We start from the raw sequence: 16,808 nt of genomic DNA on the forward strand, positions 1-16,808 counted from the left end.
TATGTTAAAGCTTTTTTTTTGACAGTGCTCCTGAGGGGGTTGTGGAGTTATTTGCAGTGACTCAGGCAGGCACGGCTGTTAGCTGACTCTTTGCAAACAGGAGGCAGTTGTGTTCCTCTTGCTGGAATGCATTGCCCTATGGAAGTAACACTCACCTAAGAATTTGGTCTGTGCCCTGTCATGTCCTACATAGTTTCTGAACTTTTTGCTCTTCTGCTTGAATGGGTAGAAGGAAGAAGTTCTCCACAATAATGACGGTGCTTTTTCATCTTAGGGGAAAAGTCAGCCAAAGAGGGAGCTGGGATTCAAACACCTTCATCTCTCCCAGCTTTTGGCTTCTGCAGTCAGATGTGACTCTGAAGATATCCTTGTTCTGGAGTTGAGAAGATGCAAGACTTCCCTCCTAAAACTCAGCCAAGAAGCTGACACATAGGAAGCCCTGTCTTATTAATTCCTCTGCTCCCAGGGCTCCTACAGTATTTAAGAATTTAGCCTTGAGAGCACTGTATTGTTGGAGACTTCACAAAGGCAGAGGCTTTACAGATGGGCCTAAGTGGCTATTTCTTTCCCTTTCCCTAAAAAATACTATCAAAAGTGTCAGCATGCAAACGAAAGACACTGAAAGGAGAGAGAAAAACAATTCTCTTGACCTCTGTTTTGTGGGCTTTTACTGATGGGCAGCAAATTACTTGAAGTTTTAATGCATGGTATTTTACATTCCTAACTGTATTATGAGAGTTGCTGTCTATCTTCAAAAAAGCTTTTTTTCAACCTAGGGATTCAGCATTTTTATAATGAATGTACTTAGTACTCATAAGAAAATGGATTTTTAAGTTTCTCTCTTTAAAAACAAAAGAAAGTTATCTTCTCTTTGGTAGAGTTCTTTTAGGTTTCACAGTGGTGTGGTGTGCCTGAAGAAAATCTCATCACTTGGCATTTGGTGCAGATGGTTAAACTCACCTTCTGTGCTCTGACCCTCTTTTGGGCAAAGCTGTTACCTAAGGAAATGCCTGCCTGATACTCTGCTTGGAGGAGGTGTGCAGGACTGGGGAGGATGTGGTGTGGTGTGGTCTAACAAGCTGTGACATGTGCCTTCCAACACAGGGCTCGGGGATGCCGAGTTTGTCCTCCCGTGTGCGCGACGGTCCTTGGTGTTTGCTGGGAGGCTCTGAACCCTCTGGGAATGAAATGCCTTTCTCTGCATAGCTCCCACCAGCCTGCTCAGCCTGTTCTTTGCAGCACAACCTGCTAACAACGTGAATTAACTGCACATCTGGAATTCCCAGGATTCCATTGCATTCCTGCTACTGGGACCCAGACGCTAACGATTTAGCTTCCTACCGCACTGTATGGCACAAGTTTCAACACCACCACAGAACCTCAGAAAATTAGAAGTTCCTGTGGAAGGTCTTTTAAATGCATTAATGTTTCATTTTCTTGTATCTGCTGGGACTGATGTAGGGAAGCATTTTTTCCAGGAAACTCACTTAACATTATACTGGCTCAGCAGTATCCCAGGTGGTGTTTGGTCCTACTTCAGCAACTCTGTTGGTACCTTCTCAATCCTTCCTTGCCAAAGCAGCAAAGTAATATCTCAGTCCAGAAACCTCCCTTATAGAAAACAGTAAGGAGAGACTGTTCATGTGCCTGTTGGTTTTTTGTTTTGGTTTTGGTTTTTTTTTTGTTTTTTTTGTTTTTTTTTTTTTTTTTTTTTTTTTTTTTTTTTTTTTTTTTTTTTTCCCCAGTTTTCTCTCTTCCTAGATGTGCAGCCTTTAGCCTGTAGAAGGAATTCTGATCTATAGTTAGCTTTCCAAATCGAGGTCTGGTGTGGATACATTGAGGTGTTTTGGAGCCTGATGTGAAGCAGATCTGGCTCTGTTCTAATCTGTCAATTAAATCAAGAGCTGCAGATTTTGCAGCTGGACGTATCAAGAAGTCTGGACTTACATTACCTTTGAAGAGTCAGCAGGAAGCATCCAATTTTGTTTTCTTTGTTCATGGTGTTCCAGAATAATCTTACAGAATTGCTTTTGTCCCTTCATGCCAAGCCATGCTACCTTCTCTAGTACTTGTGGTTTTTTGCTAAACTGTTTTGTCAGAAATAGCCACTGCATTAAGCAGTACTTTGTCCTTCATGTGTCTCCAGATGGGATCTGTGGGTGAACGTGAACTCACGCACTTGCGTGTTTAACGCACCGCTGCGACTTCCACAAGCATGAGCAGTGTGTACAGATTATTCTCCAGAGGCAAAGCTGAAGGCATATACTGGCTGTTATATGTGAATTGGGAACTGGGGTGCAGTTCCTTCTCTGCTTCAGTAAAAATTTGGAAGAGCTTTGCTTCTGACTTCCCAAAACATATTTGAAACATAACTCAGTGGCAAGCTTTGTTTTGGAAATGGCCTCACTCCGGCAATGATTTTGTCAAGTCTGTTTATCCCGATTTCTTCCCCAGTTTAATAGGCTGAGAAAGTAAAATCATTGTGTGTGTGGGTGGTTGAAAATGGGCTCTATGGATATTGCTGCAATTTGCATTTCATAAATAATGGTAGTTGTGCATAAGCCTGTAATTGACTGAAAATGCATTAAAAGTTAGCATGAAGGCAGGTCAGCTGCTGCTTAAAATCCATTGCTGGAGTCTCTTGGGAGGAGGGGAAGATGGAGAGGCAGGAGATACATAAACATTGCAGCATTAAACAGCATGATTCAAATGTGCTCAAAGTTAGTTTTCTTAAATGTTTACTGAAGAAGGCAAAACCTAAATACTTGAGAAAAGAAAGCTGTTGAGTCTGCATCAGGCCAGGTGATGGATGTTCACAGCAACAGTATTATTCCCAAATAACAGTGCTGTTAATTATGGCCTGTGTCTGAAAAAAATCTGGGGCTGGTGAGTGGGAGTTGGAAAGGCAGAAAGGAGAGTAAAACATCAAAATTCCAAAGAATTCAGCAATCTGTGCAAGGAACATTTCTTGCCTCTCTGTGGCTGTACAGCCAGCAGTGTGTGAGTCACTCTGGTGGGTCATGTTACTCCCAGAGCTGCTGAACTTGCTGCTACTTAGAGTACTCATTGTATGTAGGCATATCACTTAATTTGTTCTTAATTAAGCTCAACAATATGAGCTGTGTGTTTTTGATATCTAATTCAGATAGGAGCAAAGCCAGGTGTTAGAGCTGTTGCAGGCTGTGAGCACATGTGGATCAGGGGTGAGTGGGAAAAGTGCTGCCTTTTGACAGGGGAAAAGGCTTCAAAATGTTATTTAATAGAAATTAGCGGCTGATTGTGATAAGTGATGGAGCCGTTGAACTGGGTGGAGCAGCAGTGCTCCAGTGGAGAGCTGGTGTGCTCACTTTCAGGAGTGCTGGGCCTGGAGCAGGGTGCATCTCACCCACACATGGGCACCATCCAAGATAATTTTCATGCTGCCTTTGGTCAGGACATCTTTGGCTCTGATCATCTTGTTGGACTTCTGAAACCAAAGCATCACACATGCTTTGACTTTAGGTGTGCTGGTTGAAAGAGCAGGGGGAGGGCATTGAGCTGCTGGAGGGTGAGGCTCCTGGGAGGGCATGCAGAAGGAAAACAGGCCTCAAGAAAACCTGCTGACATTCCTGCACTAGCAGCATTCACAAAATGCTTTTTATTTGATTTTTTTTTCCTCCCTCAAAAGTCAGTAAAATCTAGTTGTCCTTTAAAGAAATGGTTTCGCAATTCTCACCAGATTATCCGATACTACATTTCTTTAAAGGTACTGCACTACAGTCCAGTAGACTTGTTTTCTTTTTACAGGAAATCATGTTTTTGCCAATTGGCTAAATACCATATTTAAAAGAAGCTGTGACTTCAGTTTTCTTTAGCTATTTAAACTTTTGGAGTTTGAAGGTAGTTTTTAGTGTCTGTCTTCTCAGTCATTCTTCCATCTCCACATCTCTACCTCTGAAAAGGTACAGTTGGAGATGAACATCAGGAATACTCCCTCCAACACTTCCTACTGTCAAATTAAGTTTTCTAAGGGGATATTATCAAAATGGGATTTGCTCTTTTAAGTTGAAGACTATGAGAATGACTTGAAAGTGGGTAAGACTTGTTGCTTTCTTGTGATTCCTGTGGAGATGTGGTCTTACACAAGAAACATTCACGAGAGATGCTTTTCTGTGTTGCCAGGGATCAAGGATGGAAAGTGTCCAATTTGGTGGAAAGCTTTTTGGTGCATCTTCTCTGGCCTGCTGCTGCCACCAGCTCTGATCTTCATGGGGCTGTGGTGGTGGTGCTGGTTGCTTGCTTCAGATTTTACTGGATGGTAGTTGTATCTCCAACATGAGAAAAACTCTTAGGAAAATGTAATCTTGCTTGGACACCAAGGTCCCACAGTGACTTGGAATGGGTGAGAATTGTCAGTTTTTAAGGGTTGTTATTACTGCATTCACTGTTGGTGTTGTCATTGGACTGTCAGTAATGAAAGGAAAGTAACAACTGTGCATTCTTCTGCCAAGAATAGAAGACAAAACACAAGTTTTGTCTTTTCTACATACATAAATTTTCCTGATTTTTTTTTTCTTTGCTTCTTGGGTAAAGCCCCTGTTTTGTGAGAGTAAACTCTCACTTTCCTGTATTCCTTCATTGGTGGGAATACCTGTTATGTAGGGGTTGTGGAGGAGCTTCTCGACCTTTGATACAAACAAATTAACTTTCCAAGGATCCCAACCCACAGTAACACCAATCTGGCTTGTTTTGGTGCTGATACTGGTGGCAGGAGGTTGCTTTGCAGTCCAGATACATGAATAAGATGGAGCCCTCCCCAAAACTGCCCATGGCATCCTTGATCATCTGTGATCTGCTGTGCTTGCCAAGCTTAAAAGGCCTTTTTAAAATGAGCTTTTATCGTTTGTGCTGAAAAAGGACTTGGAGGCTTCCTGTGCAGCCAGGACTTTTGTGTTGGACATGGGATCTTCCCAGTTCCCCAGTGAATAAACACAGCTGGCTGTTTTGGGAAATGGACTTAACATCTTTGCATCAAAGCTGTCCAAATAAGGCATCAAGCTGTACTGAATTAGTGGATAAGGTTTTGTAACTTTTACACTGACTTAAAAGTGATCAAATGAAAAAATGCATTTTTTGCAAGGCTGCCTTCAGCCCAGAGCAGGGGGAAATAAGCCTCACCCCTTTGGAAACATGACTAAAACAAGCAGCCTTGATGACCTATCAATGTCGGATTATCATGTAATAATTTACTGGGCAGCCTTTGGCTGTCCAGAGCCGCCCACGCACAGGAGTCAATGATGCCTTTGTTTGGGAGTGCTGGAAGAATGCATGATCTAATGGGGTGGTGGGAGTTTGCCTTCATTCCAGCATGCTCCAGGCTGTGCTCATTCCCCCAGTGTCCCAAACACATTTCCTTCCTCTGTCCCCGTCTTAGAATGGGCTCCCAGAAAAAACAATCCATGTTTGTATCTGTCAGGCTTTTTTAAAACCCCAGCACCCGTCTCTCCACATGCCAGAATCTTTGGTTTGGTGGGGCATGGTTTAAGAATAGACTTAAAATCCTTCAGGCCTTTCTTGTTCATGATATATGCACATAAATCTTGAGGCTCTTCAGGTAAGGACAAGAAAATAAAACCTAAGATTTGTTATTACTAGTTTGTGTTCCTATAAAGGCCAGAGCTTGGCATGTGAGAACTGTTGTCTGTGCTTCTGTATCGAGTTATTTCCCTAGTGGAATTCCACAGAAAGTGGAAATCCTTTACTTCCCTTTTTCAGATGCTGGATATTCCATTTGCTTGTGCAATACCAGTGCCCTTATCTTCCTCCTCCTCTGCAAATTTTCTCAGAAAAGCTAGGATCTAGCTGTAAAGGGCATTTACTCTAGAACTACAGAAATTTCTCAGTTTTGGTCAAAGTGTGGCTTTTTCATGTATGTGTGATGCAAGCGACATAGCTTAGCACTTACACATCTTGCAGGTGTTGGGCTGTTGTTTAATGAAAGTACTTTATTCCAAAAGAACAAGTGTCTCAGAGTGTTTCTCAGTCTCCTCCCCTCCTGCTCTTGTTGCCCATCTGCATACTGAAAAATCCTATCCCATTCCATCAGATGGGATAACTCTCCTTAAGTATACCCTCTCATTTGCTGCCCCTGTGATCCAGAGGGAAGGCTGTGGCAGGGTTTTTAGCATGGGAGGCTGAACAAAATACTGCAGAAGGTGAGAACTTGGAGTGGTCAGTTGGCTCAAGATGCAACGATTGGTCTTAAAGAAGACCTTGTGAACTTGCTGGCCTCTGTCTGCTGACATCCAGGTTTCTGTCCCCTGCAAGGAGGCACACTGCTTGTGTGAGGTTCTGGGATCTGTGTGTCTGCAAGAATCAGAGTCAGTCTGTTCTGCTCATGGCTGGTCCAGCATTGCTGGGTGCTGGGAGAGCTGATGGTTCAAGAAGGGCAGAGTGGAGGCAGGAATAAGGGTGAATGGCATGGAGCACATTTTGGTCTAGTAACTGGGAAAGCTGGCATATCTTCCTGGGAATGATGGGGAAAAAGGTCAGAAGAAAAAAGCAAAATGAAATGTCAGTTTTATTTGATTGTTCTCTGCCCTGTCACTGCAAAATGGGAAAGAAATCCAGACAAAAAGTACTAAGTGGGCTCTATTTGTTACTGGGCTTGTTTTCAACTCTTTTAACCTTTACCTAGGTTGTCAGCAAGTACCTGTGTGAGAAAAGCTGCCTTGAACCAGGAGCCAACCAAGAGAAACAATAAAGTTTAATCATTTCATTACTGCTCCGTGGATTTTGTGGAAAACAAATCTGCAAAGGTTTTATTCTTTGCCCAGTGCAGTCTTCTCGGGTGGGTTTTTTTTTTCCTCTCAGCAGAACTCAGTGGCTGTATGCAGGAGAGGTAGCATGGATTCTTCCCATGTGCCAGTCCCATGTGCAGAGTATTTGAGTGGGATAATGAAGGAGGCTTGAGTGTCCTCTGGGCTTATCTTACCCAGGCATCTGCTCACAATTCAACACTTGTAGTCATCATGCCAGCTGGCAGGACACTTTTCCTGATGTAAATTATCCATCCATTCTGAGGGGCCTGAATACAAGGAGGTCTTTTGTGTGTAGGACCAATTCCTAACTTCAGGGAAAAGGGAGGAGTTTCTGAAGATCTAAATGGCATTTGCTTATATGGGTTTTAGCATGGCACATTTCCTGGTGGACCATGGCATACTGAAGTTGGCAATGGCCCAGCTGAGGGAGAGCTGTAATTGCTGATGACAGCTGGCCAAACCCAACAATGTGAGCAGGTTGTTTGGGGCAGTATTCACTGAATCAAACAATGCTGAACATTTTACTGCAATATTGTCTTGAGGGCTTATATATATGCTTGCTTACAGTAGAGAAAGGGATTAAAGGTTTTCTGCATCATCCTGAATAGTCAGAGGGGACTGGCTGTTGTGTCACCTTGTCACTTGCTAGTGAACAGCTCCATGCCTCGGAAAAGATGCACTTTTAAAATGTGTGGCTTGTGATTTTGAGCTCTGGATGCTTCAAACACATATCAGGTTGCACTTGTGAAACACTAAGCTCATGGTCACTGATTCCAGCATCTGGAGTTCTTCCTGCAAAATAGATCTGCCACTTCTCAATACACACAGGGACAAACTACCTCACAATTGACACTATCAGACAGTTCTAAGCCAAACTGAGCTCCAAGTAAGTACTGGCTTCTAGGAACAGGAGAACAATGTCTTTTTGTCTTCTAAGTGTAATGTTTAAAACTGCCTTTCACCTGGTTATTTCACCTGTCACCATTTCTTAGCATAATAGCTGTATATGTTTATTCAGCCCGGCAAGACATGAAAGCAACCTGGGCTGCTTATCTTTGCTAGAAAAAGGCTCTCCAACCTCAAAGAACTTGCCAAGCTGTTAAGCACAGCGTTTATGTTCAGTGTGAACAGTGGGGAAACACGTTTCCACACTGTGTCAGCTGGTCTTGGGCAAACTCCATTGTTCCAGCAGTATTTACCCAGCAAGGCAGTGCACAGCCAGTCTCTGTGCATTAACTGCATTCCTCTTTAATGCCATTAACTGCACTGCTCAAGGAGCTACGCTGCCAGCTGCCATAAATGTCTTTTTCACGTGGGTTGCTCAGTTGGGAGGGGTTTGAATGCATTTTCTTGGCCTGCCATGTAAAACTGGAGATGAAAAAGGGAGGGTCCTTGCCATTTAGCAGAAGGAGTTCCCAGGGAAAATGTTTTCATGCTGCCCAGGGTGCAGTTGGCATGTGCTGTGCCTTTAGCTGAGCTGGGGCTTTCACAAGGAGCTGTGGGAGACCTTATCAGGAAACAGGGATCATAATTCAGTTACACTGGAGAGCGAAGAAAGTAGTTCTTTTCTGGGGCAAGCAGCCTGTGACCTGGCCTTTCATCTAGAGCAGAAAGTTGTGTGTGTGAGTAAAAGCACATGCTCAGCCCCCTCATCATTCCCAGGATTCTTTTGAAGCATTTCCTCTCCATCTTGATGAAGCCTGAACACAGGGGTTTTGCTTCACACCAGAGGAATGCAGTACTAGTAGAAGAAAACTAACCACCCCAATTCAAAAGAGCAGGGTATTCCTGACAATTCAGCTGACACAGTTTAATGAAGTGACCTTCATTGTTGTCTCTGGCTTCCCTCTTGACTTAGAGAATGGCTGCTCTTGGCTGATGTTTTCCTGTTTTCACTTGTCATTAAAGTTGCCCAAAGAAATCCCACCAGGACTGACTTTTCAGTGTTAGATTTTGCTTTATCTTACCATGTGAGCTCAAAGAAAACTTTCTCATTAAGCTGATGACACTTTTACTAGTGATGAAACTATGATAGTAGTTGTGGTTTTAGTTGCTCTCCATCCAAGATGTTTGTGAAGTTCTGGGATAGGCTGCCAAGTTGTGGGTCAACACACTAGGGTAGTCCTGCAGAAGGAGGAAGTATTTGCTTCCTAGAGCCCTTGCCTTTTACCTGGAAAAGATGTGAAGTACATCCTAAGTTTGTTTACCATGGTCCTGAAAAAGATGCTTGTGTGTCTCCAGCCTATTGTCTTGTGTCTGTCTTGAGTTCCTGCACGTGCAGGTTGTTCCTACCTCAAGCATATTTTGCCTTCAGTGAGGAGCTCTCTTTGAGAAGAGCCCATGTAGTGAGAGAAACAGGAAAGCTGGGGGGGGTCTGATTTGTACACAGGATGCCTGTTTCTTACCTTCATTAGGATTCATGAGAAAAACACTCCAAACAGGATTCATCTCTTGGACTGGGCAGGAAGGGGAGGGAATGCCTAAGCTAAGTTACTGCTGAGTGTTGTTCCTTTGGAAGAAAGCAGTTTGGCATCAATGATGGTGCTTGCTTCTCTCTTGTTTTCTCTGTGTAAGAAAATCTCATTAAATAATCAACCCCAAACCAACAGTGAGCTGGTACTGAGCAAGAGCCACAATTGTGAATGTCTGGCTTCCAGTCTTGTGCTTAGGTCATCCATAAATGCACACATGATATAAATAGGAAAGGGTATTTACTAAAAAGTGTTGGGAGGCTTGTGTCTGTATAACATCCCAGCTGTTCTGCCTGTCACACACAGACAATACTATTTGGTGGGTGGCTTAAACACCAAATTGGTCTTTTTCTATTGTGGGGAGTCATGGTTTGACACTGGCCAAATGCCAGCTATCCATGAAAGTCGTTTGCTTACTTTCTTTTGTTACAGCTGAGCAGAGGAGAGGGGGAAAAAATTAATGAAGGGCTCATGAGTTGAGGTAAGGACTGGGAGAAAACACTTTAAGGGCAATACAGGTTCAATTTTAAAGTTATAAAGAAAATTTGTTTTTAACAGAGTCAGAGGAGGATAATGAGAAATAAAATAAGTGTTTAAAATAAATAAACTTGTTTTCCTCCAGCCCTTCCACTTTCCCACTGACAGTGCAGGGAGACAGGGCATGGGGGTTTTGGTCAGTTCATCATTGGAGATCTTTTTCTGTTCACTCAGGGAGAGGAGTCTTTTTCTTCTTATGCTGTGAGGTCCCTCCACGGGGAAACAGTCATCCCAAAACTGTTGTGGTGTGGGCCATTTGTCCAGAGGGTGCAGTCTTTTAAGGACAGGTTGCTCTAATTTGGGAGGAAGGGCTTTTTCTCTCACTCTCTGGAAGCAGGGGCCCTCTCTTGTTCTAGTTGGGTCTCCACTGGATCTCAGCTTTCCCTGCCATCCACCCACTCCACTTTCCCCACAGGCTGTGAGTGGATCTCTGCATCCCCCGTGGATTTCATGCATGACAAGAGGACAGTTTGTTTCACCTCAGTCCTCACCAGGGCCTGCAGAGGAATCTCTGCTCCAACACTTGAAGCGTGTCCTCCTCCTCTTTCTTTTCCCCTGGCCTTGGTGCTGCCATGTTGTTTTCCCTCACGTGTCCTCACCTCCTCCTCTTCTCTGACTGGAAGAAAAACTGCTCCTTGTAGGTACCATTGCCAACAAGTTACACTAATTGGAAGATTCCTGCAGGATCCCGCAGTGCTGGGAGGTTGATCTTGTCCAGGTTCTACTCTGGGCAGTCACTTGCCATGTTTTTACTGCTGACCCTGCGGCCCCATTGGCAGTGGCGCTGTTTGATGCCTCTCTCGGTGCAGTGGCAGGGGCACAGTTTGATGTCTCTCTCCATGCAGCACCAGCACTGTCTGACCCCTCTCTCCGTGGGGCCGGGCAGGGGAATCCCCCGCCCCAGTGCCCGGCCGGGGCAGGCGGGGCTCGCTGTGTGCGAGGCCAGCCGGAGAAGGCGGCTCTGGCCGTTCCCATCGGCTGCACCGGGATGGCCCTGGCGGCGGCGCTTCGCCAGCCCTGGAAAAAGACACTGTGCACGTGCTGTTTGGATTTTCTTCTTAAATATGTCATCACAGAGGTGTTACCAACCTCTCTGATTGGCCAGCAGTGTGTCCATCTCCAGAGCCATCAGAGATTGGCTCTGTGGGACACGGTGAAAGCTTCTGGAAGCTTCTCACAGAAACTACCCCTGTGGGCCCCCCTGCTACCAAAAGCCAGGCTGCGCCAAAGAAACGCGTTGGGGGACATAATTTTTCAGTATATCTTGATTTTTACTTTAATTCTTTTTCAGGTATGTTGGTTTCTGGACCTTTTGCTGTGCTTCTGCTGCTACTTTGGTTCCTCCCTCGTGCCAGACTGTGGGTGTGACGTGCCTAATGCCGGCTGGCCCCCGGCCTAATCCCGGGGGGGCTGCAGGGCAGAACTGGTTCGTGACCTAATTCATGGCTGTGGGGTTGTGCGTGTGTCCTTCAAGGACACTCTGTTCTTGCTGCGTGGTGCCGTTGGGTCTGTTCTCACTTGTGAGGGAGGTGAGCACTTCAGCAAGTGCCAAGCCTCACGTTAAAATTTAACATGGTACAGTTCATTCATTTTACAAGTTGAGGTTAAATCCGTGTGACTTCTACAGGCTGAAAAATCCTGTTTCTCAATCAGCCAAAACTCTTCTAGTAGCTTTTTTTTTTTTTTTTTTTTTTTTTTTTTTTGATCAATGAAAGAACTGGTGATGGCTGCAAGTTCTGCTTAGAGCACTGTTTTTCTTGGAAGTGGTGGGAGCATAAAAGAGCGTGGCAAGGACTAAACACCCGGAGTTTTATTCCAAACAAACTCAACGTTGTTTTAGCAAACTCCCTACATGCTCCAGGGTGTCCTGATTGTACACAGTCTGCTTGCTGAAGTGGAGCAAGAGCAGCTGGTACACAGCTGTATGCCTCCTCCTGGGAACCCTTGGCCAGCCCCTTGGCCAGCGTGGATAGCAGACAAAGGTGGCTGAAGAGTGTTGTGGTCCTTTTCTCCTAATGGATTCTCTCAGGGGTGTGACTCCCCTGGGCAGTTGGTTTATGTGCATGGGGGTAGATGCTCAAGGCACTGGAGAGAGTCATGAGGGAGGATGATGTGCTGACTGCCACAGAGTGGTTAGGAGGGGAACAGAGGGCAAGGAGGTGGATTTTCTTTCATCCTCCTAGGAGATGGAGAACGTGGGTAGCTTGTAAATCATTGCACTCTGCTCTGAAAAATGCCTTGGTGACTTCAGTTGTATGATGTGGGAAACTTAAACCTCATTTTGTTTCTCCCAGAGAATGAATAGAAGAAGGCTGTACTTGGTAGGCTCAGTGCTGGAGGAAAAGCTTTGTGAGCTGTAAAAAGAGGTTGAGGTATTGTCTATTTAGGGAGGCAGCAGAGGTACAAACCAGGCTCTACAGTGTGACTTGTTCCTCTCTGGTTAATACTGTTTCTTCCATGCATATATTTGTGAGAAATGTCATCAAATGTCATGACTAACTTGGGCTTGGCCTTAAATACACACAAACTACTCATGTGTCTGATGTAGTCTGTTATGTGTTATGGAAGAGAATTGTAGCTTCTGAAATGTGTTTCGTTGCATGGAAGCTTGTAGGTCTCTTTATTTATCTATTCAGCCTGCCTTCAACTTCTGCTTTCAGTTCCTTCACCTTGTCTTTCATTGGAGATACAGTACTGGACTGGAAGAGATACTTCTGGTGTTGCTGGACATGCTCATCCTTCTGGATAATGCTGGGAGATGTTTCTCCAGAGAGAGAAATTCAGTGGAGCTCATTCCATTGTTTCTCAGTTTCGAGTCTTTCTCACACGTCTCCTCTCCCGCACAGGAAAAGCCTTTGACATCACGTACGTGCGCCTCAAGTTCCACACCAGCCGGCCCGAGAGCTTTGCCATCTACAAGCGCACGCAGGAGGACGGCCCCTGGGTGCCCTACCAGTACTACAGCGGCTCCTGTGAGAGCACCTACCACAAAATCAACCGCGGCTTCATCCGCACCGGGGAGGACGAGCAGCAGGCGCTCTGCACCGATGAGTTCAGCGACATCTCCCCTCTCACCGGAGGCAATGTGGCCTTCTCGACCCTGGAGGGGCGGCCCAGCGCCTACAACTTTGACAACAGCCCTGTGCTGCAGGTATGTGAGCAGGACTGTGTCAGTCAGGTGCAATGAGTTGAGTCTCCCTGTGGAGTCGCTGTGGATAGTAGCTTTGTGCTGACTGGGCTGCACTACAGCCCTGACTCAGAGTGAAAGGCCCTGCACAGCTAGGTTGGGATGGACAATCCACAGAGAGGCTTTGGAAGGAAGAGGTGAGCTCTTGAGTTTATTGATAGTAAGTTTATGGTACAAAAAAGCAAATCCGGTGGTGTTAGGGGTGATTTGTCAGTAGGCTTCATGGAGGTCTTCAGAGGATGAATGTAAATTTCTGCCAGCTTAGAAAGCAGCTGTGGATATTCTGCTGTTGTTTCAGATACAAGGACAGAGGAAGGTGAAGTCTCAGTCCTCAGTTAATATTTGAGGCATCTGCATGTATATTTCAGCAGAAAGAAAGTAAGAAATGTAAGGTTCTTCTAAATACACAAAGCATTACAGGAGTCCCTACCCTGTTGTATTACATGTGTGTTGAAGAAGAGAGGTGTGATTTTATCCTTGATATTTTTTTCTTGCAAGTGGGTTTTGGCAGGGTTTTTTTGTTGTTGAACATTTTTGAATTTTTTTTTTGCATTTACAGGAGTGGTTGGGCAGTGGTCAGGAGCATACTAAGTGCACCAGTTTATGTGATTTACTTGCCAGTTTCTGCGTGCTGCTTGATGACTTCTCCAGTTTATATCATAACAAGGAGCGGAAGCTGTGGGGTTTGCCTCACTGGGGCTTGTTGTCTTCTTTCAGAGCTGTAATTACCATCATTTCCCTTTGCTCTTAGAGTAGCAGGAGCAGACTGAGACGAGCACCCAGCACGCTCAGGGCTTGCTTGTGTCTGATTCCCAGGCAGGAGAGCAGAATCTACTGGGGTTGCTTCTGCAAACTAAAGTAAAATGAAAAAAATAAGATTAATGGGAAAGGACAAAGAACTTCTGAAGTGGAAAAGAACCAGTTTGGCCACCTCCAAACCATTGGTGTAGCTAACCCGTGCAGAAAACCATGCCTTATCATTAAAGTGAACAAGATTTCAAGTTAGCAATGTGTACAATTTTCTGATAAACTTCTCTAGGTAAGGAACAGAGATCTGAACACCAGTTTCCTAAAATATGTACCAACCCTTGGTGTTGCTTTTCAGAACTGAAGTAAATGTGTATATTGTGATCAGTATTTCCATGTATTTACATCAGTGTTTGTAATTCAGTAAATAAACACTCTGTTACTGGCGGAGCAGTGACACAGGTGCTGCACAGTTGTACATACAGGGATGTTTCTTTGTGTTGTTTTTTTATGGTGTTTGAAGGAAAATAGCTTTGTAAAGGGTGTAATAAAACCAAGGAGACGCCAATGTAGTGGCTGGCAGAATGTGATATGGAATTTGGCAACAGGCTATGTGTGCTGCCTGCTGCTGCATGAGGGCAGGGCAGTGTGTTACAGGCACGGTGTAAATATTATAAACAACTCTTGTGTTACAAGTCAGGTCTGCCTGTCTTCCTCAGCCTCCCCTGGCCTCGCTCCTTTGTCTGTCTCTTAGTCTGGTGCAATATGTCTGCAGACAAATGTACCGTAAAGTTTTTCCCATTGGTGCTGCATAGCTTTGCAGGAAAACTACAGCCAGATTGATATGTACAGTTAACAAGCTGGCATAACTGCCTGCCCTGCACTTTTTGCTGGGGAGTTTACTCACTGCTTCCTAGTTGAAAGCAGTCAGGATGCGAAGAGGCATTGGGAAGAGTCTCCAGAGAGGAGAAAAGCTCAGGAGAACACATTTCAGCCAAGAGGATGTGGCATAAAGCTTCTGGGGCAGGAGCATGTGTGTTCCCAAGGTGCAAAGGGGAAAACAACGGGGAAGGAACCAGCTGCTGCTGAATGACTTCATTAATAGAACTGCTAATGACTGGTACTCTCAGGGAGAGGGTGTTTCATCTGATGGGATTTCTGTCTGATCTAGGAATGGGTGACAGCTACAGATATTAGAGTGACCCTCAACCGTCTGAACACATTTGGAGATGAAGTTTTCAATGACCCAAAAGTTCTCAAGTCTTACTACTATGCAATTTCTGATTTTGCTGTGGGTGGTAGGTGAGTAGACAATAAAACTCTGTGCTTACTAAAGTTTTTGGTTAGTTTTATTAGACATATTTAAAGATACTGATTGTATTCACATGATAGCAATAGACTGGTCTTTACTGACTGTCCTAAATCAAGAATGCATGAGAATGAATTTTATGTAATTTGCAAATATTGTGTATAAGCTTTTGTGGCTATAACTTCAGGGCTGGCAGAGATCAACTTTTTTTCCTTGATTAAATGAAATATTAAGTGATTTGAGAAGGTAAGTGGTAAAAAAAGTAACAAAAGAAGAAATTTTTTTTCTGCTCTGTGGTTTGTGCATTTTTAATGTGTTTTTAAATTGTTCTCTGCCCATATCTGTACTCTAGAGTAACAGTAAGTAGAAAATCTCAGTGTCTCTACTTCACATATATTGGAGAAGCTATTTCCTTTGGAGATCCAGAACACGGTACAGCATGGTTGTGGCTGTCCATTCCTTTTGCCAAAGTCTATTGTAGTATGTTTAAACCTTAAGTAGTTGATGATAAAATGTTTTAATAAACAGAGATGAGACCAGGGTTTTGGACTGTTTGCATGTGGTGGTCTTGAGACTGGGATTTGTATTTGCTGCACCACCAGTCTGGAGGTTCCTGGGCTTCTGTATTAGTCACCTTTGTGCTATTTAATTTCCTACTGATACCACAATAGCCCACACCCAGCGAACATACCGTGTTCTGGGCTCTGACAAGAGCGAAGTTGTGGAAAATTTACTAACATAAAGCCAGCTAAATCTTTGCTTCTCCTACTCAGGTTAGTCTGAAGACTGAAAAGGTGTTAGTTACCTTTCTTCCCTTTCTAAATGCCCACCCTAGAGCAGGCTGCACCTCTTTTGTTTCATAGAATTTTTTGGTTTGGAAGGGACCTTTAGAGATCATCCAACCCCATTGTGGGCAGGGACACCTTCCACTATCCCAGGTTGCTTCAAGCTCTGTCCAGTTTGGCCATGGACACTTCTAGGGATGGGGCAGCCACAGCTTCTCTGGGCAGTCTGTGCCACCACCCTCACTGTAGAACCCCGATTCCTTATGTCCAATCTAACCCCACCATCTTTCAAATTAAAATTTGAAAGATGTTTAAAATTACTGCCCCTTGTCCGATCACTGCAGGCTCTGATAAAAAGTTTTTATCTTGTAAACCCTTTTTAGATATTAGAAGGCCTCCATAAGATAACCATGAAGACTCCTCTTCTCCAGGCTGAATGACTGCAGTTTTTTTCTCGATTTTGTTGTAACATCTACCTTCAAATTTCTCTCATCTCAGATTTTGAGATCTGGGCCCTATTTTTTGGTGTTGCTTTGTGAGTGACCTGGAGCCCTGGAGTTTTAATACCTGTTCCTTACGTCTCCTGAACCAGGTGCAAATGCAATGGGCACGCAAGTGAGTGTGTGAAGAACGAGCTTGGGAAGCTGGTCTGCAACTGCAAGCACAACACATTTGGGGTGGACTGTGAAAAGTGCCTTCCTTTCTTCAATGACCGCCCGTGGAGGAGAGCGACCGCGGAGAGCGCCAACGAGTGCCTGCGTATGTGCGGCTGTACTCGGGGGCAACTCGTCTGGGGCAGGGTCCCCTCCCTCTGCTGGCAGCCACAAGCTGGCCCTGCCTTCTTTTAACTTGTCTCAGTTGCAGTTAGCCAGCATTAAGCACAGTTCATGGGACTGTTGGTCATTCTTCTCCTGTCCTGTGGGAGATTTCTGGTAAATCCCTAAGAATGGGCATTTCCTTTCTGGAGAAGGA

At 44.6% G+C, this 16,808-nt stretch overlaps 1 protein-coding gene across 1 annotated transcript in view; it reads left to right on the plus strand.

Moving 5' to 3' along the window:
• The window catches only part of LAMC1 (laminin subunit gamma 1), a gene marked incomplete at its 5' end in the record, with an annotated part of 66,173 nt that overhangs the window by 28,974 nt on the left and 20,391 nt on the right, over positions 1-16,808 (plus strand). Inside the window, 3 exons of the mRNA XM_083867397.1 lie at positions 12,655-12,959; positions 14,914-15,044; positions 16,429-16,595. Of these exons, the coding sequence (XP_083723523.1) occupies positions 12,655-12,959; positions 14,914-15,044; positions 16,429-16,595 (603 nt within the window). The remainder of the gene's footprint in view (positions 1-12,654; positions 12,960-14,913; positions 15,045-16,428; positions 16,596-16,808) is intronic.

This window comes from Zosterops lateralis, assembly GCF_965231275.1.
Source record: "Zosterops lateralis genome assembly, chromosome: 9".
In the NCBI taxonomy this organism is placed as follows: Eukaryota; Metazoa; Chordata; class Aves; order Passeriformes; family Zosteropidae; genus Zosterops; species Zosterops lateralis.